General features: G+C 39.3%; 1 protein-coding gene across 2 annotated transcripts in view; it reads right to left on the reverse strand.

Annotated features, from left to right (window-relative positions):
• Positions 1–25826, reverse strand: part of Rsf1 (remodeling and spacing factor 1) — a 130228-nt gene that overhangs the window by 86688 nt on the left and 17714 nt on the right. For both annotated transcript variants that reach the window (XM_013014090.1, XM_013014089.1), the window contains exon 2: positions 7068–7159. In XM_013014090.1, coding sequence (XP_012869544.1) covers positions 7068–7159 — 92 coding nt within the window. The remainder of the gene's footprint in view (positions 1–7067; positions 7160–25826) is intronic.

Raw genomic sequence — 25826 nt, forward strand, 5'->3', positions numbered from 1 at the left:
GCACCACAAAAGCAAAATGAAAAAAGCCAGAAGTGGCGCTGTGGCTCAAGTGGTAGAGTGCGCTAGCCTTGAGCTGAAGAGCTGAGGGATAGTGCCAAGGCCCAGAGTTCAGGCCCAACGACTGGACCAAAAAAAAAAAAAAGACTCTCACAGACTTTCTTGGGGCTGGGAAGGTGACTCAGTGGTAGAGCGCTTGCTTTGCATGCCAGAGGCCCTGGGTTTGATTCCTCAGCACTACATAGGTAAAAAGAAAAAAGCCAGAAGTGGCGCTGTGGCTCAAGTGGTAGAGTGCTAGCCTTGAGCTGAAGAGCTGAAGGACAGCGTCCAGGCCCAGAGTTCAGGCCCCACAACCGGACCCAAAAAAAAAAAAGAAAATCAGAAGCGAAGCTGTGACTCAAAGTGACAGAGCACTAGCCTTGAACAAAAGAGCTCAGGTGCAGTGTCTAGGCTCTGAGTTCAAGCCCCATGACCGACCCATCCCCTTGCTCCCTCCCAAATTTTATATACTGCAAACCAGCACAATCTAATTTGATTATGGAACAAATATACAGAAAGTTTTATGTTTGGCTTGCCTTTTTTTTTTTGGTTACTTGTGGGGGACTTGAATCCAGTGTCTGGGCGCTGTCCCTCAGCTCTTCAGCTCAAGGCTAGCACTCTACCACTTGAGCCACAGCGCCACTTCCAGCTTTTTCTGCTTATGTGGTGCTGAGGAATCGAACCTAGGGCCTCTTGCGTGCTAGGCAAGCACTCTTATCACTGAGCCACCTTCCCAGCCCATGTTTAGCTTGGTTTAAGAATTAATATATTCAGTTAATAATGATAGGGGAGAATGGTAAAAGGGATGACATGGATAAAAATACACTGTGCTCATAACCTGAATTATGGAATTGAAACCCCTTTGTATAAGTACTTAATTAAAATAAATTTCAAAAAGGAATCATTGTATCAGGCAATCTTTTACAAGTAATCCCAGCTACTTAAGAGATAAGAGATCGGAAAGACTAGAGTGTGAGAACGGCATGGGCAAGAATTTAGTATAATCTGATCTCTGCAATCTTAGTGTGGTGGCCTGCAAATGGATGGGAGGTGTAACTGAAGCCCTTAGTTCAGGCCTGCCCTGGCAGAACAGAACAAAACAAAACAAAGGCTAGATGCTACCTGAAGCATGAGGCCTTCAGCTCAAACCCAGTACTGCCCTCCATGAAAAACTGAAAAAGACTAATGAAACAGAAAAACATTTAATTAGGTGAGATAGAAATATAGACATTATTCCTTTTCTTTATTTTTGATGCAAGTTCTTAATATGTAGCCCTTGCTGGCCTGAAATTCACTAGTAGCATGGACTGTTGGCATTCTGATTCCCATCACTGACTGACTTTGAACTCATGGCCCTCCTTTCATTGTCCTCCAAGTGTTTGGATTACAGGCCATAACCAGGTCATTATAGGCCATTTCCAGGGGGAAATAGGAAGGGATGGGAAGGGGAAACAAAGGAGGAGGCAACAATGCTTGATAAGAAATGTACTTATTACCTTGTCCATGTAATTGTAACCTCTCTGTATGGCATTTTCACAATAATAAAAATAACTAAATAAATAAACTGTTTCAGAATTAAGGGAAAAAATTTATATATTTTTTAATTAAAAAAAAGAGGCTGAAGGAAACATTTCTCAACTTCATTCCCTTAGTACTGAGATATAATCATTGTAGCCTCTATAAACTATCTTATAGCCCTCACGGACAAATCATGAACTTATCTCCAATTAACCAGCAAAAAAAGCAGGAAGTGGAATTGTGGCTCCAATAGTAGAATATCAGCCACGAGCAGAACAAAACCAATGGAGCACAGCAATGATTTCAAGCCCCAGAACACACACAACAGACAGCTAGTACCTCATTAGATATAGACAGACAGACACTCAGACATTATTTAAAATGTTATAGGTTAGTAATAAAAGCTAAAATATCTAAGAACTTACTCGTAGAAAACCCTGAGTAGCTAGGCACAGGTAGCTCACACCTATAATCCTAGCTACTCAGGAGGCTGAGATCTGAGGATCAGGTTTGAAGCAACCTCAGGAAAGTCTTTGACATTCTTATCTCCAATTTAGTACCAAAAGCCAGAAGTGGAGATCTGGCTCAAGTGGAGATCTGGCTCACTAACCTTGAGCAAAAATGCTTAGGGACAGCACTTAGGCCAAGTTCAACCCCAAGAACTGCACCAAAAAAAAAAAAAAAAAAAAAAAACCTCAAAAGTAATACTGAATACCAAAAATTGTCATCTGATAAAAATATGAACTTAATCTTTTTCAACATTTACAATGAGTATATAACATTTATTTTTGTATGTCATTTTTTAAGGTATAGCCTTTGATGGCAAAATATGAAAAACTATATTGTTTCCTAATCTCATAGAATTTGCAACTTTTGTATATAGGAGTGTGTAAGGTAAGGGGAAGATATAGAAAAATAAAAGAAAAATTATAAAACAATATATATTATCTGATATTGCTGCTGTTACTAAAGGCACTTCCAGGAAACGCATTGTATATATTCATCTAGTAACAGAATTAGCAAAGATTTATTGAATGACAGCTATGTATGAGGCCCTTGGCTTAGGTCCTAAAAATGTTATGGAGACTGACAAAAATCCTATCACAGAGCTTTGATTCTTAAAAAGGAAACACAAACTATGCACTAGTGGCTGGCACCTATAACCCTAGCTACCCAGGAGGCTGAGATCTGAGGATTGTGGTTTAAAGCCAACCCAGGCAGGAAAGTCTATGAGACTCTTTACTGCCAGTTAATCAGGAAAAGCTGCAAATGGAGCTGTGGCTCAAGTGGGAAGCTGCTAGCTTTGACCAGAAAAGCTTAAGGACAGCACCCAGGCCCTGAGTTCAAGGCTAGGACCTTCATTTTAAAAGTAAACACAATTTCAGCCTAGACCCAGGGGTTCACACTTGTAATCTTAGCTACTCAGGAGACTGAGTTCTGAGCATCATAGTTCAAAGCCAGCCTAGGCAGAAAAGTCTGTAAGACTCTCCTCTCTAACCACCAAAAAGCTGGGAATGGAGTTAGACCTCAAGTGGCAGAGCTCTAGTGGTGAGCAGAAATGCTCAGGGAGGATTGGTAATGTGGCTTAGTGGTAGAGTGCTTGCCTAGCATGCATGAAGCCCTAGGTTCGATTCCTCGGTACCACATAAACAGAAAAAGCCAGAAGAGGTGCTGTGGCTCAAGTAGTAGAGTGCTAGCTGTGAGCAAAAAGAAGCTCAGGAACAGCACCCAGCACCCGTGTTGAAGACCCAGGACGATGACATGTATGTGCACATACACACACATGCATACACACACACACACAAAGTAAATACAATTTTAGAGAATAAAATAATACTAGGGAGGAAATAAAAGTGATAGAGTAAGAGAGTGAGGAAAAACTATAGGAAAAGAACTATTTTATTCTTGTACAAAGAACCAAGGAACCAGCAACAGTAATTTGGTACGGTAGAATATGATACACACTGATGAGGATGACTTCAGAAATACACCATCAAATATTTTAAAAATTTTATGAAGATGTCAAAGTAATTCAATAAGGGTAAAGAATTGTCTTGTCAACAAATGGCGCGAGAACAACTGGATATCCCTATGTCAAGAATATAATTTGAGGGGTTGGGAAGGTGGCTCAGTAGTAGAGCGCTTGCCTTGCATTCCTGAGGCTCTGGGTTCGATTCCTCAGCACCACATAAGCAAAAAGAAAAAAGCCGGAAGTGGCTCTGTGGCTCAAGTGGTAGAGTGCTAGCCTTGAGCTGAAGAGCTGAGGGACAGCGTCCAGGCCCATAGGTCAAGCCCCACGACGGGACCACCCCTCCACAAAAAAAAAAAAAGAATATAATTTGACTCCTATCTCACAGAATACATAAAAACAATCATAATTCTAAATTTAGGAGCCTGAACTAGAGAACTCAACAAAATAGAGAAGTTAATCTCATTTTAGGGGCCAGGGAATAGCCTAGTGGCAACGAAGACCTGGATTCAATCCTTAGCACTACTAAAATAAATAAATAATAAATAAACTAAAACAAAACTTTCACTTAAGGCTAGGCAAGGCCTTAGACATGAAGTGATAGCAACAAAACTTTGTGAACATAATAAAAACTAGTGTATTATAACTTGAAAAGAGCAAATTTGTGGTATGTGATTATGTCTCAATTCAAAAAATTGGAACTAGAAGCACAACCACAGAAGTGGAGAGTCTGTCTTATAAAAATCATGTCATCTCAATTTTCTTTTTTGGTTAGTCATGGGGCTTGAACTCTGGGCCTAGGCGCTGTCCCTGAGCTCTTCTGCTCAAGGCTAGCACTCTACCACTTGAGCCACACCTCTACTTTCAGTTTTCTGGTGGTTAATTGGGAGATAAGAGTCTCAAGGTCTGTCCTGCCCCCGCTGGCTTTGAACTGCAGATCTCAGCTTAGATCTCAGCCTCCTGAGTAGCTAGGATTATAGGTGTGAGCCACCAGCGCCCGGCTTGTACTGTTATTATAAAAGTGAAATACAAAGAGGTTACAGTTACTTATGTCAGGTAATGAATATATTTCTTTTTGGACAATGTCACCGTTTCCCTTGCTCTACCACTTGACTCCTCCCATCTTCACCCACAAGTTATATGTTCATTTTCAACATAGTCTAGTGAGTATCACTGCTGCATTTGTTCTCCCTTTGTCCCTCCATTCTGTGCCCCTCTGTGCCCTCCCAAAGACAGATAGATAACAAACCAACAGGACAAAAAGAAAAGATACAAAAAAAACAAAGGAAAAAAAAATCTTGTTTCCATTTCCTAGAATTCATTTTGATGTTATTTTATATGGTCAGATGTACATAAAGATTGCATGCCTTTATGTTTTTCTCTTGACTATCCTCCTTTGGTCTCGCTGTGGATGAATGCCTAGAGTTCTATATAATTTATCTTGTCCCACTGTATTTTTAGATCTATGCTCACATAAGAGAAAACACGCTGTTTCTCTCTCTGAGCTTGACTTACTTCACTTAACATGATTTGTTCTAGGTCCATCCATTTCCCTGAAAGTGACATAATATTCTTTCTAATGGCTATATAAAATTATTGTGTATAGATACCATATAATGCAGCAATGAACACAGATGTCTTCGTGGTATCTGGCTTGTCATCTCAATTCTACCTTACAAAAGAACTGAGGCCCAAATGGGCCTAACCTATTAGGAGAGGGATTAAAAAAGGAGCAGCTTGCCTGCTCTGTGTGCTTGCTTACCAGATTCCTAGCAGATGTCGTACCCTTCTGCTGAAGTAAAAGTTGCCTTGCCCAGTTCCTTTCCAGTTGGTGTCCCTATTCCTATTTGACAACCCAACATCCAGAGCTATGTCTAACAGTCATTCACAGTTTAATATATTTCAAAGAGTCAATTATTACTTCTTTCAGAGAATCTCGTATCAAATATTTTAAATGCTAAGCCAACTTTGCAGTGCTTTAAATTTGTGCAAAACATATTTTTTAAAGTTAGACAATAATATTAATTAATATTAGAAGCTACTTTCCCTTGACACTGGTAGGTCAACACATTATGATGGAACTGACCTAAGTTCCTGACCTAGAGAGCCACTGAACTGATTTAAATGATTGTGTGTGTGTGTGTGTGTGTGTGTGTGTGTGTGTGAGAGAGAGAGAGAGAGAGAGAGAGAGAGTACTGGTGCTTAAACTCAGGGCTTCTACCTTTGGCTTAACTTGTTCATTCACAGCTGGCCCTGTACTTCATAAGACATGCTTCTACTTCTGGCTCTTTGCTGGTTAATTTAAGGTAAGTGGCTTCCCAGGCTGGCTTTGAATTTGAATTTTCAAATCTGAACCTCCATAGTAGCTAGAATTATTGTCCTGAGCCACAATCAACCAGCTGAAAAATGATTGCTGTTTAATGTTATTTCATTTGTAGGGGTGTACAATACAAAAAAGATAACTGGATGAGCACTTAGACTATTTATAATAAAAACTATTTTTGTCCCTGATGGTTTCTCTTTTCATACCATACTATATTCATAACCTTCCCCAAAAAGAACAGAAATGAAATTTTAAGTGTACATAAACATATTTTTATTTTTATTTATTTATTTATTTTTTTTTGTCGGTCGTGGGGCTTGAACTCTGGGCCTGGGCGCTGTCCTTCAGCTCTTCAGCTCAAGGCCAGCGCTCTACCACTTGAGCTACCGCGCCACTTCCGGTTTTCTGGTGGTTTATTGGAGATAGGAGTCTCACGGTCTCTCCTGCCCGGGCTGGCTTTGAACCGCGATCCTCAGATCTCAGCCTCCTGAGTAGCTAGGACTACAGGCGTGAGCCACCAGCGCCAGGCTCATAAACATATTTTTAAAGTAAACAAGAAAATTATGTTTCAATCAGTTATGTGAGTTTTAGCATTTGGATACAACTCCAAATGCTGTCTGGTAATAGAGCCTAAACTAAAGATGATTACTCAGGTTATCCTCATTAACAAGTTTGGTGTTGTGGATAACTTAGAAGAGTTTTAAATTGACTTAATGGACTTTGAATGTTTTATCTTTTTCTACCACTGCCTACTACATTGGGTGATCACAAACAAAAATGATAACATTCCTGTGTATTTGTATTTTGTTCGATTTGATAAAGATAATCCTAAAGATTAAATGGGAGAAGATATAAAAAATCCTGAGCAACATTTTAGGCAGAGCCAACTGTGGTGGTGTACAATTGTAATCCCAACTCAGAATACTGAGGCAGGAGGATTACAAGTTCAAGCCCAGCCTAAGCTACATAGTGAAATCCTATCACAAAACACAGCCTGCACACAAAAGAGATATAACAATAAAACCTAACAGTAGGACTCAAGACTACTGTTTAGTAACAAGGAAAAGAAAAAGAATCACACACTTAAATTACAGTAGTAATATGAAGGAGTCATATTTTGTTAATTCAAGAAAACTATTTCAAAAGATATTATGAGATGTAAATGTCTATTTATACTAGAGTAATATTATTTCACTGATAAAGTAGTTTATAAAGGGTTACCTTAATTAAGTATTTTTCCCATCTGTCTGCTGTAACAGATTTGCCAATCTTTCTCATCAACTTCAAATGGAGTTCCACCAATTCTTTTGGTACTTAAAAGGAAGAAGAAAAATTAGTTAGTCAGCATAATACAAGTATTATTTATAAACATTTAAGATTATAATAAAAGAGAACTTTTGCCAGTCACCAGTGGCTCACACATGTAAATCCTAGCTACTCAGAAGGCTGAAATCTGAGGATCATGGTTTAAAGCCAGCCCAGACAGTAAAGTCCATGAGACTCTTATCTCGCAATTAACCACCAGAAAATCAGAAGTGGCATTGTGGCTCAAGTGGTAAAGCACTTGCTTTGAACTGATGAGCTCAGGGTTAGCACCCAGGCCCAGAGTTTAAGCCCAAAAACTGACGAAAAAAAAAAAAAAGAGAGAACTTTTCCCTAATCCCTTTTCAAAATAGATGACAATAATTCTAATTTTTAGATCTCTGAATCAAAAAACAACAACAACATGAATTAGAGCAATAAATGACTGAAAACATTCTTTAAGGTAAGAAGGAATATTCCTATTTTCTTTCAACTACCATAAGGAATGACCTCTAATGTAAACTACAGACTATGGTGTCAACCACAGTCATTGTAGGTTCATTAGTTTTCACAAATGTACCACCATAGTATAGGTAGGGGAAGTTGTGCATTTATAAGAACAGCAGGTATATGTGAATACTAAGAATTTTCTGCCTAATTTTTCTGTGAACAGAAAACTGCTCCCCCTCCAAAAATTAAATCTATTTTAAAACAATAAAACATCAGGTTGGAGATGAGCTCAGTACTAGAGTACTTACTTGTCTAGCATATACAAAGTCTAATTCATTCCCTAGTAAGACAATCAATCATTTAAACAGTAAATAACACTGTACATCCAAAACTTTTAATCTGCTTGTTTCTGATACCTCCTATTGGTTTCAACACTGGTATTTCAGAAAATATATAGATTCATATAATTTAAAAGGAATCAAGAAATATAAATTCCTAAAGTTAGTATGTATCTGACAACTTGATTTTAATGTTTTTCAAAACTGTTTCAGAAAATTACTCTTCTATCCCTTATTTGCTTTCTTGCTAGTACTGAGGCTTGAACTCAGGGCCTCTGTTACACCCCTTAGCTTTTCTGGCTCAAGGCTGGCATTCTACCATTTGAGACACAGCTTTACTTTCAGCTTTTTGCTAGTTAACTGGGATGCGGCACATAGACTTTCTTAGACAGGATATCTTCGAACTGCAATCCTCAGCTCTCCGCCTCCGGAGTAGCTAGGATTATAGGTGTGAGCCACTGCTCACTATTCTTTATTTGATATGCAAAACTTCTCTAAAGCATCTCTATAGATCATTGCCTGACAACCTTCATAGACAAAACTTACTTTACTTTTCTTCCCTTTTTGGCCAGTCCTGGAGCTTGAATTCTGGACCGGGGCACAGTCCCTAAGCTTCTTTTGCTCAAGGCTAGGACTCTATCACTAGAGCCTTAGTGCCACTTCCTGCTTTTTCTGTTTATGTGGTACTGAGGAATCAAACCCAGGGCTTCATGCATGCTAGGCAAGTACTCTACCATTAAGCCACATTCCCAGCCAAAACTTACTTTTCTTCTAAAGCACAAGTTTCATTTTCTGGGGCATTACCCTTACTCTATCTAAAAATCCACCTTTATAAACCTCTCCTGGGGCTAGGTAGGTGCTGCTGGCTCATGCTTGTAATCCTAGCTATTCAGGTTAAGATTTGAAGATCGTGGTTCAAATCCAGTCCAGGCAGGAAAGTCTGTAAAGACTCTCATCTCCAATTAGCCACCAAAATGTTCAAAGTAGAATCGTGGTTCAAATGGCAGAGGGCTACTGGCCCTGAGCAAAACAGCTCAGGGAATGTGCACATGTATGTGCACGAGCACGTACACGCACTTGCTTATTTTCCAATTCTCTTGTTTAAAAGACTTTAATTTCTTTTCTATTGGACGCTTTAAATATTTGACGATTGCTTTATCTTCCCCCCAGATTCTCTACTGTGACTGCAAACTACCAGAGTTCCTCCAAATATCCATTAGGGAAGATCTGATTATGTTTTTCAATTATATTAACTAGATTGGAGGGAAATAAAGAACAAAAATGACCACCAAATTCTGCATTTCTCAAATCCCAAAAGAAAGGTACCCTATCTAAAAAGTTTCCATAACTAAATATATTAGAAAAATGATAGGTTAAAAACGAAGTTTTCTACAGTAGCCTTCTGCAAGTATACGTATTGATAGCCCTTATGTTGTACTGTGACTATCCAAAACTAAAATTTTGTCTGTACCACTCACTAGTACATTTCATCCAATATCCAGGTGGATACAAATGCTCTGAGCAACACTCAGACATTGGGATGTGATGACCTAATTGTTTTTCAATTACCCTTTCACTCTTCATTCTCCACTGAAGCCATATCTACCTCAAAATTCTACAGTATAAAAACATTCAGGGTGCTGGGAAGGTGGCTCAGTGGTAGAGTGCTTGCCTTGCATGCATGAGGACTTGGGTTCGATTCCTCAGCCCCACATAAGCAAAAAGAAAAAAAGCCGGAAGTGGCGCTGTGGCTCAAGTGGTAGAGCACTAGCCTTGAGCTAAAGAGCTGAGGGACAGCGCCTAGGCCCAGAGTTCAGGCCCCACGACCGGACCCTCCAAAAAATAGAAATAAAAAAATAAAAACATTCACTCGCTCAATTTCTGTGGGACTATTTGCAAGTAGAACATAGTTACTGTCCTCAATGAACCTGTGAGAACTGAGTCTTCTAGAGGTAGAGTGGTAGGATGGTGGGATAGAGGGAAAGGAAGAAAGGAAGAGTGGTCAAAGACAATATAATAGACACCCTAAGCAAAAATATGAGGTTCAAGGTGGAGTAAAGTGTGACAAGGACACTGCTTGTAGAAACAACAGATATTAACAGGAAAAAAAAAAAGTAATTATGGAACCAGAGGCCTCGACATGATTGAGAAGAGCTCATGAGACCAGACTAAGAAGTTTTGATTTTTCAAGGTTTAAGTACTACATTATTCTGGATTTAGAAATACCTCAATGACTAAATTGGAGGAAGTCAGACTTTATAAAAAAATTTTTTTAAATGAAAACACAGAATATACTTAATTTTTTATTTTGAAATTCCCTATTCCCACTATACAAGAACCTTTGCTGAAACTTTCCACAAAGGTAGCAGTTAATTTTCAAAACATTTTACATTCCCCACCCCCTCAGCAAAAATATAAATCACAGTGTAAATTATGTTTTTCTGCTGTCATCTTTGGCTGGGGTTAGACCTAGAAGTTATTGACTAGCAAACAATTATAGCCAAATGTTGCTAGTGCTTCTCAGACCTTTAAGCAAGGAATGTTTGCAATTAATCTCCACTGAAGTACCACCCAGGGGATGACAGCATTAACAGACTTTTTTTCTTGCCAGTCCTGGGGCTTGAACTCAGGGACTGGGTGCTGCCCTGAGCCTCTTTGTGCTCAAGGCTAGTGCTCTACCACTTGAGCCACAGTGCCCACTTTCAGCTTTTTTTAGTTTATTGGGGAGTCTCCTGGGGACCTTTTTGCCCTGGCTGGCTTCAAATCACGATCATCAGATCTCAACCTCCTGAGTAGCGAGGATTATAGGCATGAGCCACTGGTGCCCAGTAGAAGTCAGACCTTTTCTTTTTTTTTGGCCGGTCATGGGGCTTGAACTCTGGGCCTGGGCGCTGTCCCTGATCTCTTCTGCTCAAGATGAGGGCTCTACCACTTGAGCCACAACGCCACTTTGGAAGTCAGACTTATTAACAAATGTTTTTATTTGCTTGTCATAGAAAGTATGGTACAAGGTATAGATTAGATATAAATTCAGAAATACATTAATCCACAAAGACAGGAGTTCCTTGAACAAAGGCAGAGGTTCTATCGAGAACAGTAGGTAGATCTAAGAAATGTTTGGGAAATAAAAATAATAAAACAAGCGACTAATTGTGTAGTGATAGAGAGTCATGAAAAACTGAAGTGCTGGGTTAGGCAACTGATTAGGATGTCAAGTTAAGAAGAAAGAAAAAAAAATATGAGCTCAATTTCCAGCTCTATCACTTATACAAGTAGTCAAGTCCTTTAAACATTCAATTTCGCTATCTGTAATAAAAGGAAGTGTTGACTATCAATTATTTCAAGGAGGTTCCTAACAGAAAAACACTATTTAAAGCTAAAGCACTTGGTTTTTATTTCTGTTGTGATTTTTCGAAACTAAGGTCACTTTCAACTTCTCCTTTCCGTGAATACAGTGATCTTCATGGTTCTCCCTTCCTACATCTCAAACTCCCTCTTTCTCTAAGATATAACTATACTTCTTTCTCACTTTAGAAAAATAGCTAAGGCAAGTCTGAAACCAAATCAATCTTCCAAAAATATTGTTGCTATTATTACTTTCCAGCTGATATTTTATAGCTCCTAAATACCTGTATAAACCCACCATTTCTCACCCCACCTTTATAGTCCCAATATTGTCATTCTCTCAATCCTGTTTTCTCACTTCTACAATGAAATCCTTGGTAGAAACTGTTTTGGACTATTCAGTGTCGATCAAGTTTACATCAGCCCTTTGTGAGCTTTATTTAAGCTTTCCAGCATACTGTCTTTTCTACTGTGAATCATATACATCCTTCAATGCCTAGGAAGTACACGTCCCAAGTCTCTGTGGGACTGGCTTTCCAACACCAGTGACACCTTTGTTTTTGGAATGCCTGTCACCCACATTACCCATGTCTTTCACTTTCTAGTGGTTCTGACAGCAGTTTTTCACATGCTCTCTACATCACAAAGAAGTCATGGAATACCTTTATATTCTTGGGACTTCTGGGGGGTTTTGGGTTGTTGTTTGTTGTTGTTGTTTTTGTTTTTGCCAATCCTAGGGCTTCATGCATGCTAGGTAAGTACTCTAGTAAGCCACATTCCCATCCCTTGGAACTTCTTAAAAAGCTAATACAGGACATATTGAGGATTGTGGTTCACAATTCAATTAAATTTACTTATATTCTTCATTATAAATAGAACTGAGAAGTTAATGAATTATTTTTTTTCCTGTTCTTGGGGCTTGGTCTCAAGGTCTGGGCACTGACCCTGAGCTTCTCTGCTCAAGGCTAGTGCTCTATCACTTTGAGCCACAGTCCACTTGTGTTTTTTTTTTTTGTGGCTAATTGGAGATAAGAGCCTCAGGAATTTTCCTGCTTGGGCTGACTTTGAAACACAGTCCTCAAATCTCAGTCTCTTGAGTAGCTAAGATTATAGGCATAAACTACTAGCATGTGGCTAAAGTTAATGACCTTTAGGAGCACTAGTAACACAGAATTTATTAACTGATATAAAAAAGGCAAGAAATTCATTAGAAAAATTAATTTGAGTTTGAAGGGTAGTTCAATGATAGAGTACATGGTTGAGCATGTACTCAATCCTAGTACCACTGTCCCGACCCCCCGCCACTCCTCCACCCCCCAAAAAAATCAAGGAACTGGGCTGGGAAGGTGGCTCAGTGGTAGCACTTGCCTTGCATGCTCAAGGCCCTGGGTTCGATTCCTCAGCACCACATAAGCAAAAAGAAAAAAGCCAGAAGTGGCGCTGTGGCTCAAGTGGTAGAACGCTAGCCTTGAGCTGAAGAGCTGAGGGACAGCGCCCAGGCCTAGAGTTCAGGCCCGACCAGACACAAAAAAAAAAAAAAAAAAAAAAAAATCAAGAAACTAAGCTTCTACTTTATTCATACTGAATTAATTTAAATTAAAAAAATTTAATACAACCAGGTACCAGTGGCTCATGCCTGTAATCCTAGCTACTAAGGAGACTGAGATCTGAGGATCGCAGTTCAAAGCCAGTCTGGGCAGGAAGGTCCATGAGATTCTGATCTCCAATTAACCACCAGAAAACGAGAATTGGTACTGTGGCTCTAGTGGTAGAGCACTAACCTTGAGTGAAGAGATGAGGGATAGTGCCCAGGCCCAGAGTTCAAGCCCCATGACCGACCAAAAAAAAAATTAATACAGACATATAGTAAGAGGGTATAGTTTTGGATAGGGCAGCTGAAAAGCATTAATTTATGACCACATGATCAAATTGTATGGTTTTTGTTTTTGATTTTGAAGTACCAGGCTTCTATCCTCAACAATATTTAAAAACTTGAACAGCACATTAAAAGATACCTTTATGATTCACTGCCATTATTTTAGGTACTATGAAGTCAGCTTAATGTTTCTTTTACAGAAAAATCTGTAGAATTATGCATTCTCACTAAATGAGCAAACAAGTGATCACTTAACACTTTTTCTTTCAAACACAAAGAAGTGCTTGATAACTGATTACTATATCACTGACAGTTAACTGAGATCTTGCTGAAATGAGCTATTTGTAATTTGTAGATATTTCAGTAAACAGGAATATGCATATAAACACTTTATAGGCCACAAAGAATTATTCAAATCAATTACTGTTATTCACCACCAGATGGTGATCGTGTCTTAATTAAAGGAAAATTCTGACACCTTACATAGGAGCCAGTTAAGTAAATCAGGATGTCAAAATAACATACTGATGTTAAAAAACAAAACAAGTAAATGAAACATCAGCCAATCACAAGCAATAAAAACCAGGTTTATGCCATGAACACTTGATAATTCTGATAGTGAAGGAAAAACACAAATATGCATGTCTTTCGTGCAATCTTAGGTCATTAAGTCATTTATTACACCCTCAACTATGTGAATTACAGACAGAAAAACGAACTGAGAGGTGAAACATTTTAGAAAAAATAATTAGGAAAATGTGGCAACAAACTCAAAAAAAAACAGAGTAGGTGGGTATAGTTTTGCAGGCCTCTAATCCTAAAATCTCAGAAGGGGAGTCCAGGGCCAGCCTATCTCAAGCAAATAAACAATAAAGAGCCCAAACAAGCAATATAATGAGAATAGTGATATATATATCACATAAGACATTTTCCTAGTTCAATGTATTATTTTAAGCAAATTCCAGATATCATGATTTTATCCATAAATACTTCAGGACATATCTCCAAACAATGAAATAATCACAGCACCATAATATCTCATTAAATATATATCTTTATGGTACTAACTAGAAATAATTACTTCAAAATAACCATAATGCCATTGTTTCCATCTAAAATTTGGCTAACTCTTTAATGTCACACAATCTGTAGTCAATTGAAGATTTTTTTTTTTTTTCCAGGTAAGGGGTAGATTTATTCAGTAGACCTGCTGGGACCAGCCCTCCACGTGGCTGTCAAAGGCCTGGGAAAGAGCTGGGAAAGAGAGCTGAAAAGAGAGCGGGGAAAGAAAGAGGTAGAAAAGAGAGCTGGGAAAGAAAGCTGGGAAAGAGAAGAAAGAGCTGGGAAAGAGATAGCTGGGAAAGAGAGCTGGGAAAGAGATAGCTGGGAAAGAGAGCTGGGAAAGAGAATTGAAGAATTTTTAAAACCTTTCTTAAACCAAGAAATTAAAGTGTACTTTATGTTGTCTGTGTAGCAGATGCCCCAGCACCTCCCACTTAACCCTCAGTCCCAAGGATTCCAGGCAGCATATCCAAATTTTCACCAAGACTTTTTTTTGACCATACGGTAAGGAAGTTAAACCTTTCCTGGGACCAGCTCAGTAACCTACAGAAGTTCCTTCCCCCTAGGCTGGGATACATCTGAGATGCTATTTACACTGTCTCCTAGAGCTCAATGGAGCACTATCAGCTCCAGCTACCCAAACAGGTGACTTACAGGATACACAAGCTGTATTGGCTTTTTTCCCTCCTTACCCTCACATTACTTCCCCCCTACCATTGTTTCCTAACATCACTTCACAAATAAACTACTTGCACTAAAAATTTTGTCTCAAGGGCCTGTTTCTTGGGAAACCCAACACAGTATAATTTCTGAGTCTCACAAAAAAAGTAAACAAAAAAATCTAAGAATATGTTCATGAGATTTTACACACATGTCATATCCAGAAGCATTCCAAGATACCAGTTTAAAGAGCTATATCCTCTCGAGATTAGTGTGTGTGTGTGTGTGTGTTTTTAAGTGTTCCATCAGATTATGGTGTGTGTGTGTGTTTTAAGTGTTCCATCGGCTGGGTGCCGGTGGCTCCTGCCTGCAATCCTAGCTACTCAGGAAGCTGAGATCTAAGGATTGCAGTTCAAAGCCAGTCCGGGCAGGCAAAGTCCATGAGACTCTTATCTCCAATTAACCACCAGAAAACCAGAAGTAATGCTGTGGCTCAAGTGGTAGGGCATTCACCTTGAGCTCAGGGACAGCGCCCAGGCTGAGAGTTCAAGCTCTATGACCAACAAAAAAGAAAAAAGTGTTCCATCAAAATTAAGGTTATGCCCGGTGCCATTAACTGACACCTAACTACTCAGGGGGCTGATCTGATGATCCTGGCTTGAAGTCAGCCTAGACAGAAAAGTCCAAGAGACTCCATCTCCAAATAATCAGCAAAATCCTGGGCAAGTAGAAAAGTACCAGCTATGAGCAAACAGAGCCAGTGTGTGGCACTGAGTTCAAGCCCCAGTGCCAGGCAAGACCCCCCCACCCGAAAAGTCTTCTTTTTCTGAAAGAGTTCTCTGCACCCACTGTAATCTGACTTCACTAATTAAAAGAACTCTATTTTTCATCTTAACTCAGCAATATGTTCTGTTGCTGACTGAATCTTTCTTCTCAAAACTTGGGACATTTTTCTTCTTTTTATACCCGGTTAAATATCTGTGCAAGCCTTATGCTCCTTGAAGACAAGTTCTATTTGGATTTTTTTTTTTTTTGGGTGGCACTAATGTTCTATGTTCAAATTCAGGCACTCATGCTTGCTAGGCAGGTATTACACCACTTGAGCTATTCCTCCAGCTCTTTTGGCCTTTATTATTCTTTGAGTAGTGTCTCACTCTTTTTTAGTCAGGCCAGCCTGAACAGCAATCCTGTCTATAATTGGGATGGTAGACATGAATCACTGTGCCCAGATTTTTCTGGTTGAAAGGAAGTTTCGTGAACTTTTTGTTGAACCTCGATCTTCCAAATCTCAGCCTCTTAAGTAGCTAGGATTCCAGGCATGAGTCATGGCACTCAGCTAGAATTTCATTCCCTTTGTCTCAAATTAAATTCCTCTGCTTCATTATGAATATACTATTGTCACTGTGCTGGCTGAAGAATATGTTCAGGCAATAGAACATCTAAACAATGGTTTTATAAGGGTGTTAATAAGCTCAGAGTAATGAGTTGCTAGTTTTGGTTTAATGGCTCAACAACTCTTTCATACTCACTCTCCTGAATCCTGAAACTCCTAAAGATACCACACTATTCCTAGCCTCCAAGTCTTAAAATGTATAGTTTTCTCTATCCCTCATCTCCTTTTCTCCTGCTCAGGCTGATTGCTACTTCATTAGGAAATGATCATTTTACTTTATCATACAAGGCAAAATAAAGTGCCCTTCTTGAGAGTTATCAGAAAAAAAACGCTACTTTGTCATTATACATCATAATGCATTATAAATTCTGATTGCATGCAACCTATACTAAATAAATCTGTGTCTTCAGCACCTAGGACAGTGGCAAGTACATAGAATGCTCATCAATCTAGTCTCTTAAAAAGATTAAAAAAAAAAAAAACAGGGCTGGGAAGGTGTTTCAGTGGTAGAGCGCTTGCCTTGCATGCATGAAGCCCTGGGTTCGATTCCTCAGCACCACATAAGCAAAAAGAAAAAAGCCAGAAGTGGTGCTGTGGCTCAAGTGGTAGAGTGCTAGCCTTGAGCTGAAGAGCTGAGGGACAGTGCCCAGGCCCAGAGTTCAGGCCCCACGACCAGACCCAAAAAAAAAAAAAAAAAAATCAAGGCCAGCCCAGGAGGAAAGTCTGTGAGACTCTTATCCCCAATTAACCACCAAAAAGCTGGAAGTGGAGCGGGATCTCAAGTGGTAGAACGCTAGCCTTGAGCACAAAAGCTCAAAAATAAAAATAAAGTGAATGGAACATTATTTCTTAAGTAGTCAGTTTTTGCTTTATGTATTTGAAAGCTCTGCTACTGGTAAAAGAGAATTATAGTATCAACTCTGGCATTATAAATATTCCATCTACTTCTATTAATATCCCTTTTGCTAGTGTCCATTCTCTGATATTAGTACAGTGACTCCAGATTTCCTATAATTAGTTTGGAATGGTGTGTCATTTGCTCTCCTCCTTTAACCTGTATCTTTATGTTTAAATGGAAGAAAATATAAACTTTGCTCTTGCTTTTGAATCCATTCTGACAACCTCCACCTTTCTTTAATTTTAACTAAATATAACCTAAACCTCATGTGGCTAGTGGTGCCATATTAGAGAGAAGGGGTTAGACTAAAGGTCAGCTACTATAAGCAAAGCTTGCCTATGAGCCAATACTGCCCATGAGCTAACAATATTCTTACATTTTTAAAGGGCTGGATGGGGATGGGGGAAAGGAAGAATATTTTGTGACACATAACAATTATATGAAGCTCAAATTTTAGTGTTGTAAAATTTTATTGGCACAGCTAGATTTATTCATTCATGTAATACTGAAAGATACATCTTCTGAGTTCTTTGTTTTTCTACATTTTCCATTTACATTTGTTTTTCTAATTTTCCATTGTTTTAGAACAACTTTTTTTTTGGGGGGGGGGCTCCAGTCGTGGGGCCTGAACTCTGGGCCTGGGCACTGTCCCTCAGCTCTTCAGCTCAAAGCTAACGCTCTACCACTTGAGCCACAGCGTCACTTCCGGCTTTTTTTCTTTTTGCTTATGTGGTGTTGAGGAATCGAACCCAGGGCCTCAGGGATGCCAGGCAAGTGCTCTACCTGAGCCACCTTCCCAGTCCAACAACTTTTATTTTTAAAAATGCTATTTTTCATAACTATAGGTTTTATATCATTCTATTTTATACCTTGATTTATCTTATACTTACTTTTTTCTTTAAGTACTTTTATAAAGACTAATAATATCTGCAAGATGAAACATTTCTGTCATATCTGAGTGTGCTCCTTTATACTGATTTTTTTCCAAGCTAGGAGTTATTTTGAGCCAGTTCCTTAATATATTTGGTCATTTCTGCTTGAAGGCTGAAAAATATCAATGTTACTCTGATATTGTTAAGTCTCTGTCTGCCTCTCAATCTCTACATTTAACAGGATTGCTGTTTGAGCTCAGAGCATCATACTTGGTATGGCAAATACTCTACCACTTGACGCACACTCCCAGCTCCTTTTTTAAACTTATTTTTCAAGTAGGGTCTTGCCCAGGCCAGTTTCAGGCCATCTATTTCCATCTCAGGAGTAGCTGAGATTACAGGCATATGCTACCACACCTGGCCGGTTTTCTTTTGTAAATTTTAAAAATTACTACTTCAAAGATGATATACAGAGATGTAATAGTTACATAAATCAGGTAAAGAGTATATTTCGTTTTGGACAATGTCACCTTTCCCTCATTCAGTTTTTCCCTCCCATCCTCACCCACAAGTTGTATAGTTCATTGTCAATTTACTGGCCAATGAGTACCACTGCTGGATTTGTATATCCTTTGTACTTGGATTGTCTCTTGAGTAGGGTCCCACCAAGTTTTTGTCTGGGCTGGCCTCAAATTGTAATCCTCCTATCTCTGTCTCCTGAATAGCTGGGATTACAAATATAAACCGGTATGCCTAGCCTGAGTGTCTGGACTTTGTAATCATTCTGTAAAGAGAGTTGCGCTTTGTTTGGGCAATTAGCTATTTTCAGATCAATCTGATATTCTGAAGACTTTTCTGTTAGTTTTACTACATGATAACGAAGAGGCAGACAAAGAGGAACTTGTAATTATTGGAGGAATGCAGATTAATATAGCTGCATGGAAAAGAGCATGGAAGTGCTTCAACAAAGCACTAGAAGTAGCTAAAGTATGAGCTAGCAATCTCACTACTGGGAATATAACCAAAGGAACCAAAATCAGTATTTGGGAAACTTATCTGAACTCCTTCTACATACATTTTACTACTTTTTACAATAGCCAAGATACAGAATCAACACAGATGTCCATCAACAGATGAACAAATGAAGATAATAAAGTATATACACCAACAGAATATTTTCCAGCTATAAAAAAGAATAGAGGGCTGGGAAGGTGGCTTAGTGGTAGCATGCTTGCCTGGCATTCATTGAAGCCCTGGGTTTGATTCCTCAGTACCCCATAAACAGAAAAGGCTACAAGTGGCGCTGTGGCTCAATTGGCAGAGTGGTAACCTTGAGCAAAAGAAGCTGGGAACAGTTCAAGCCCAGGACCAGTCAAAAGAATGGAATTCTGTCATTTATAGCAACATGGATAAAAGTGGAGGACATTATACAATGAAATAAGTCATACAGTGAAATGCAAATTATCACATGCTCTATTATATATGGAAGCTAAATGATTGACCTCACAGAGACCAGGCATTAGGGCACATCTGTAATTTCAGCCTTAGGGAAGCTGAGACAGGAGGATCACTACTTAAAGGCCAACCTAGACTACATAGTAAGAACATGTCTCAAAAACAAAAGCTGAGCTTATAGAAGACCAGACTGGTGGTTACTAGACCAGTGGGGTATAGGGGAACAGTATTTAAAATGAAATAAGTTGGAAGACATTCCGTTTTTGTCCACAAAGAACTAACTAGGCATACTTGTTATGAAAAAAAAAAAACCCACATATTTGGTGTCAGAAATGTTCTGTGGATAAAGGAAAAATATTTTCTTTTACTTTAATATGAACTTATCACCAGAAAACTGTAAATGAGTATCCTTTATGAATGTGGACAACTACAGGTAAGTATCCTTTATAAATCTTCAACAAATTACCATCAAACTAAATTCAGCAGCATCTGGATGAGAATGCATGTCATAACCAAGTGAGCTTTATCAGGATGGGAACAATGTTTGTAAAAATGTTTGTAACAATGTTTGGAGCCACATACTAGCCCCAAGAGCTGCTACAGAGAGGGGCTAAAGAGTGAGTTCAATTACAGAGACATCCCCTTTAAGAGAATTATCATGCTGAAGCATATTGTTGGCTCCTGCTGACTGATGTGCCAACAAGGTGACATACAGGTCTTGTCATCTAGCTAAACTTAAGTAACATTTTTGTTTTTGTTTCTTTGTTGCTAATACTAGGGCTTGAACCCAGGGCCTGGCATTGTACCTTAGCCCCCCCCCCCTGTTTTTTTGGTTGGTCATGGGGCCTGAACTCTGGGCCTGGGTGCTGTCTGTCAGTTCTTCAGTTCAAGGCTAGCACTCTACCACTTGAGCCACAGTGCCACTTGTGACTTTTTCTGCTTATATGGTGCTGAGGAATCTAACCCAGGGCCTGATGCATGAAAGGCAAGTGCTCTACCACTGAGCCAACTTCCAAGCCCCTAGTCCCGTTTTTTGGCTCAAAGCTGGCAGGTAACTGGAGATAAAAGTACCAGACACTTTCTGACTGGGCTGATTTCTAATCACAATCCTGGTATTTCAGCCTAAGTAGCTAGGATTACAGACATGAGCCATTGGCACCCAGCTTATGTTAGGTCTTTTATAAGAAAATCATAGTTGCAACAGTGGCCTCATGCCTGTAATCCTAGCTACTCAGAAGGTTGAGATCTGAGGACTGCAGTTCAAAAATAGCCTCCAAAATTCGATTTGCAGTGGCAAGGAATCAGAATAGGAACAGTATATGGGAAGTAGGACTTCAGTAACTTTTACGCTTTTCAGAGTAAAAGCAAAAATAAGAAAAATTGAAAGAAAAAGCCACATTCTGGGAAATTAGAATTCCAGGAGCTTCTGAAGAAAAAAGTCATAAAAATCTTTCAGGAAGGGGAAAAATAACTCATTTAACAAAGGAATCAGACTGAAGTTTATCTTTTTAAGTTTTTTTTTTTTTTTTCTTTTTTGGGTTGGTCATGGGGCCTGAACTCTGGGCCTGGGTGCTGTCCTTCAGCTCTTCAGCTCAAGACTAGTGCTCTACTGCTTGAGCACCACTTCTGGCTTTTTCTGTGGTACTGAGGAATCAAACTCAGGGCCTCATGCATGCAAGGCAAGCACTCTACCACAGAGCCACCTTCCCAGCCCAGACTGAAGTTTCTCATCAGCAACAGTAGATGCTAGATGTAATACACAATATTGTTAAAGTTCTGGGCAGGGGAATTAGTTAAACAGAGGAATACTACATTCAGTCTAAACCAGCAGTCAGCACACAGGGCAATGCTGGGCACTGGTGGTTCATGTCTGTAATCCTAGCTACTCAAGAGGCTCAAATCTGATGATCACGGTGCAAAGTCAGCTCAGGCAGGAAAGTCCATGAGACTCTTATCTTTAATTAACCATCAGAAAACCAGAAGTGGTACTGTGGCTTGAAGTGATAGGGAGCTAGCCTTGAGTGCAAAAGCTCAGGGACAGCACCCAGGCCCTAAGTTCAACCCCATGATCAACCAAAGGGGGGAAAAAAAAGAACATAGAGCAAAATATACGTTGGACATGAAAAATTCAAAATTTTCAACTTAGAGCCTTCATTGGAGAACACAGACTACAACCAAAGGATGACTCTAGCAGTTGGAGACATGACTCAGGTGGTGGAGTACCAGCTAGTGAACAAAAAAGCATCAGATAGATACAGAGTTCAAGTCCCAGTCTCAGCCAAAGGGGAAAAAAAAAGGAAAGAAAAAGAAAGAATGAATCTAGTGATCAAGAACAATGGTTAAGCAAAGTAACAAGACATAATTAAATAAGTTAAGAGAACATAAAAGTAAAAGGCAATATGGAATTAAAAATCTGAACTAATTAAAACACAACAGATAAACAGAATAGGACTGAAAAGCAGGATAAGAGTGGGCACCTACTAAGATCTCACTACTGTGCTCTCGTATCAACTCTATAGAAAAAAAGAGAAAAATCTCATAATTTCCTAGTAGATACTTAATTTTTGATAGTGCTAACTGAAGAATTACACATCTTTTTTTTTTCCTTCCTGTTGGTCGTGGGAACTCCAGGCCTGGGTACTGTCCCTCAGGCTCTTCAGCTCAAGGCGAGCACTCTTCCATTTGAGCCATAGCACCACTTCCAGTTTTCTTGGGGCTAACTGCAGATGAGTCTCACAGGGACTTTCCTGCCCAGGCTGGCTTTGAACCGAGATCCTTAGATCTCAGCCTCCTGAGTAGCTAGGATTACAGGCGTGAGCCACCAGCGCCCAGCTATACATAATTTTTAAATGGTCACATTTTGTCTTTAACACAATGGAACTATCTTTCACTAATATAATGGTGTGGCATTAAACTATAGAAATCTCAGCATGTGGTATTTTCTACATTTGTTGTGCTTTGGCTTTGGTAGTACTGGGGTTTGAACTCAGGGCCTTGTACTTACCTAGGGAAAAACTACTAAGCCACCTACCCCCACTCTTGTCTTTCACTGGTTATTCTTAGGACTGAGATTTGCTTCTCACCTGTGTGCACCTGAGCTGTGACTTGCCTAATTTTAGGCTTCCCCTCATTGATGGGACATCTAGTTTCTATTCTATGGAGACAGAATCTCTTGGACTTCTCTGCCGGGGCTGGCCCTAACATCATGATCCTCCTATCTCAGCCTCCCATATTGCTTGAGATGACAGGTGCACACTAATGAGCCCAGCTATGAGTTAAGAAGAAATTTCATAAACTTTTCTGCCCACCCTGGCATTGAAACCATGATCCTACTGTTCTCAAACTCAAGAAGCTCGACTTACAGAAATGAGCCAGCCACCAGACTTCTTTTTTTCTAGTGTTTCTGATAGTTGGAGAAAACCACTCTCCACATGGACTTCAAACCAAATCTCTGCTGAAGAATCTTTCAAGATTCCCTTTAATTAACTGTTCCACACCCCCCTGCCTGCTGTGATAGTTCTTAATTTTTAATTGTTATTATAAAGGTGATGTTCCCTTTAACTCTTCCAATTTTCTTTTCTATTTTTGGTGGTCCTAGGGATTGAACCCAGAGCCTTATGCTTCCTAGTCAAGCACTCTACCACTTGAGCTATATCCCAGGCTTTGGTTTTGTTTCTGCTTTTTGTGGCAGGGGACTTACTAACTTTGCCCAGGTTGGTCTTCTACCATGATCTTCTTACTTCCTCCTCCCAAAGAGCTGTGATTACAGAGGTATGCCACCAGGCCTAGTTTACTTCCTTATCACTTTCCAAGCCAACAATGTACAAATATAATTCTCATCTATATAGTGAACTCAATCTACACTACATGTTCAATATATATACTTGTCATTTCAATTTGTTGGAAGTTTCATGTGCTTTTTTGTAGGGAAAAGGGATAAAAAAAATGTGTGAAGACTATCAATTATATACTCACAAAAAAGGCAACTATCAAAATTATGAGTGTTTTTTGCATATAAAAATGGCATTATATTTCTGCTTAAGAAAGCTAACAGCAGGCACTGGTGGCTCATACTTGCAATCCTAGCTACCCAGGGGGCTAAGATCTGAGGATCGCAGTTCCAAGCCAGCCCAGAAGGAAAGTCTATGAAACTCTTATCTTCAATTAACCACCAAAAAAGCTAGAAGTGGAGAAGTGGAGCTGTGGTTAAAGGCTAGAGTGCTAGCCTTGAGAAAAAAACTTAGAGACAGCCCCCAGCCTCTGAGTTTAAGTCCCAGGACCTGCATACACATACATACACATATACAAAAAGGTAATAAACTGGGGGTGTAGGTCAAGTGGTAGAGTACTTGTCCAATAAGTCTGCAAACCTAAGTATAATCCCCAGTATAGAAAAAAAGAAAAGCTTTATAGCTGGGGTAGGGGGAATATCCACAGGCCTACAGACAACTGGATTAAATAGCAAGGCAGATACAGACAAAACAGACAAGCAAACAAACAAAAAAACAGGAGCAAAAGCCAAAGTAGTTTATCAAAGCTAATTTCAATTACCTTAAATACACAATGAATTCTAAAAACTATTCTTAAAGGTATAACAAAATAAGTTCTATATACTTAACAGGCATCGAATATACACATCTAACAGCTTAAATAATTTACAAAAGTCAAAAGGAATGAAGTAAGATATTTCTATAATCTGTCTATTCAAAGAAAGCTTTGAGAAAGCTATGAAATTAACACCTGAGTTCTTCAAACAGTACTTAAATGTAAATTAACAGATTCTGAGTTTTTGTATTTTTTTACTGTTGTAAATGTATGTACAGAGAGGGGTTACAGTCACATAAGTCAGATAATGAGCACATTTCTTTCTGGACAGTGTCACCCCTGCCCTTGCTTTCTCCAGCTTCTCCCTCCTACAAGTTGTATAGTTCATTTTCAAAAAAGTGTCTAGAGAATACCACTTCATTAGAATTCTAATTTTTTTTAAATTAGAAAAATCATACTTTGGGGGGGTGGGAGGGAGATGTGATGGGAAGGGATGGGAAGGGGAAACAAAGGAGGAGGCAACAATGCTTGATAAGAAATATACTCATTACCTTGCTCATGTAATTGTAACCCCTCTGTACGGTATTTTCACAATAAAAAACTTATTAATATTTAAAAAAAGGAAATCATACTTTTGCCTTATAAACGATGCACCTTTTCAGCTATTTCCTTCCTTAGTCAATGGAACTATTAATTACAAGCCAGAAACCTAGAACTCATACCAAGCTCTTCTTGTGCTAAGAAATCTATTCACAAAAAAGCCATTATTAAATTCTACCAGCAAGATCTTTCCAGTGGCGAAAAACTTCCTAACAACCAACATCCAAACTCACATTTCACAAATATATACAAATTATACACTCGCAAATTATAACAACCTCTAGCTGCTTTCTCTATACTCTATTTACCCACTGCCTTTCCAACAACTCTAAAAAATACTAGTTTTAGAAACGAGAATTTCAAATCACCCACTGGAGAGCACTAAAAAAAAAAAGTAAGAAAAAGAAACTGAAGTAGGAACTTTTTTAAAAGACAGTCTTGCTACACAGCCTAGGCTAAATCTCAAATTCACCATCCTCCTAGCTCTATCTCATGGCCCATCTATTATTAATCTTAACCAAGCAAAGCTACTCAGGAAGCATGGTTCAAAGCCAGCCCAGGCGGGAAAGTCCATCTCCAACTAACTACCCAAAAAAGACAGAAGTGGAACTGTTGTTCAAGTGGTAGAGTGTTAGCCTTGAGCAAAAGCACAGGGCCCAGGCCATGAGTTTAAGCCTCAGGACAGGCACACACATAAATCTCAGCTGGGTATATGTTGCACATTGTAATTCTAGCACTTGGGAGCAGGAGGACAAAGCTGGAGGAAGGCAAGTTCATTAGCTGGGGCTACAAAGCAAACCCCTGTCTCAAAAGAGAGGGGGGGAGATGAGAGAGAGAGGGAAGGAGAGAGGGGAAAGAGAGGGAATAGAGAGAAGGAAAAAGGGAGAAAGGGGAAGAGAAGGGGAGAGAGAGGAGAGGAGAGAGAGAGAGGGAGGAAGGGAGGAGAGAGGGAGGAGAGGTATATGTCTGAGTCGAGCAGAAAAGGTCAGATAAGGTGATGATGTTAGGGAAATGAACCCTAAGATATGTATTCAAATGTTTTTTTTTCTTTCATGCGATTGTTTCTAACACATTTATAAGATTATGTCTTTGTTGCTATGTATGTCCCTCCCCCACAGTATAACCCCTGCTTTCACTGTATTTGATGTTGGTATAATTTGTGCAGGGGAAGGGGAAAAACAAAT

This window comes from Dipodomys ordii, unplaced genomic scaffold (assembly GCF_000151885.1).
Source record: "Dipodomys ordii isolate 6190 unplaced genomic scaffold, Dord_2.0 Scaffold22, whole genome shotgun sequence".
In the NCBI taxonomy this organism is placed as follows: Eukaryota; Metazoa; Chordata; class Mammalia; order Rodentia; family Heteromyidae; genus Dipodomys; species Dipodomys ordii.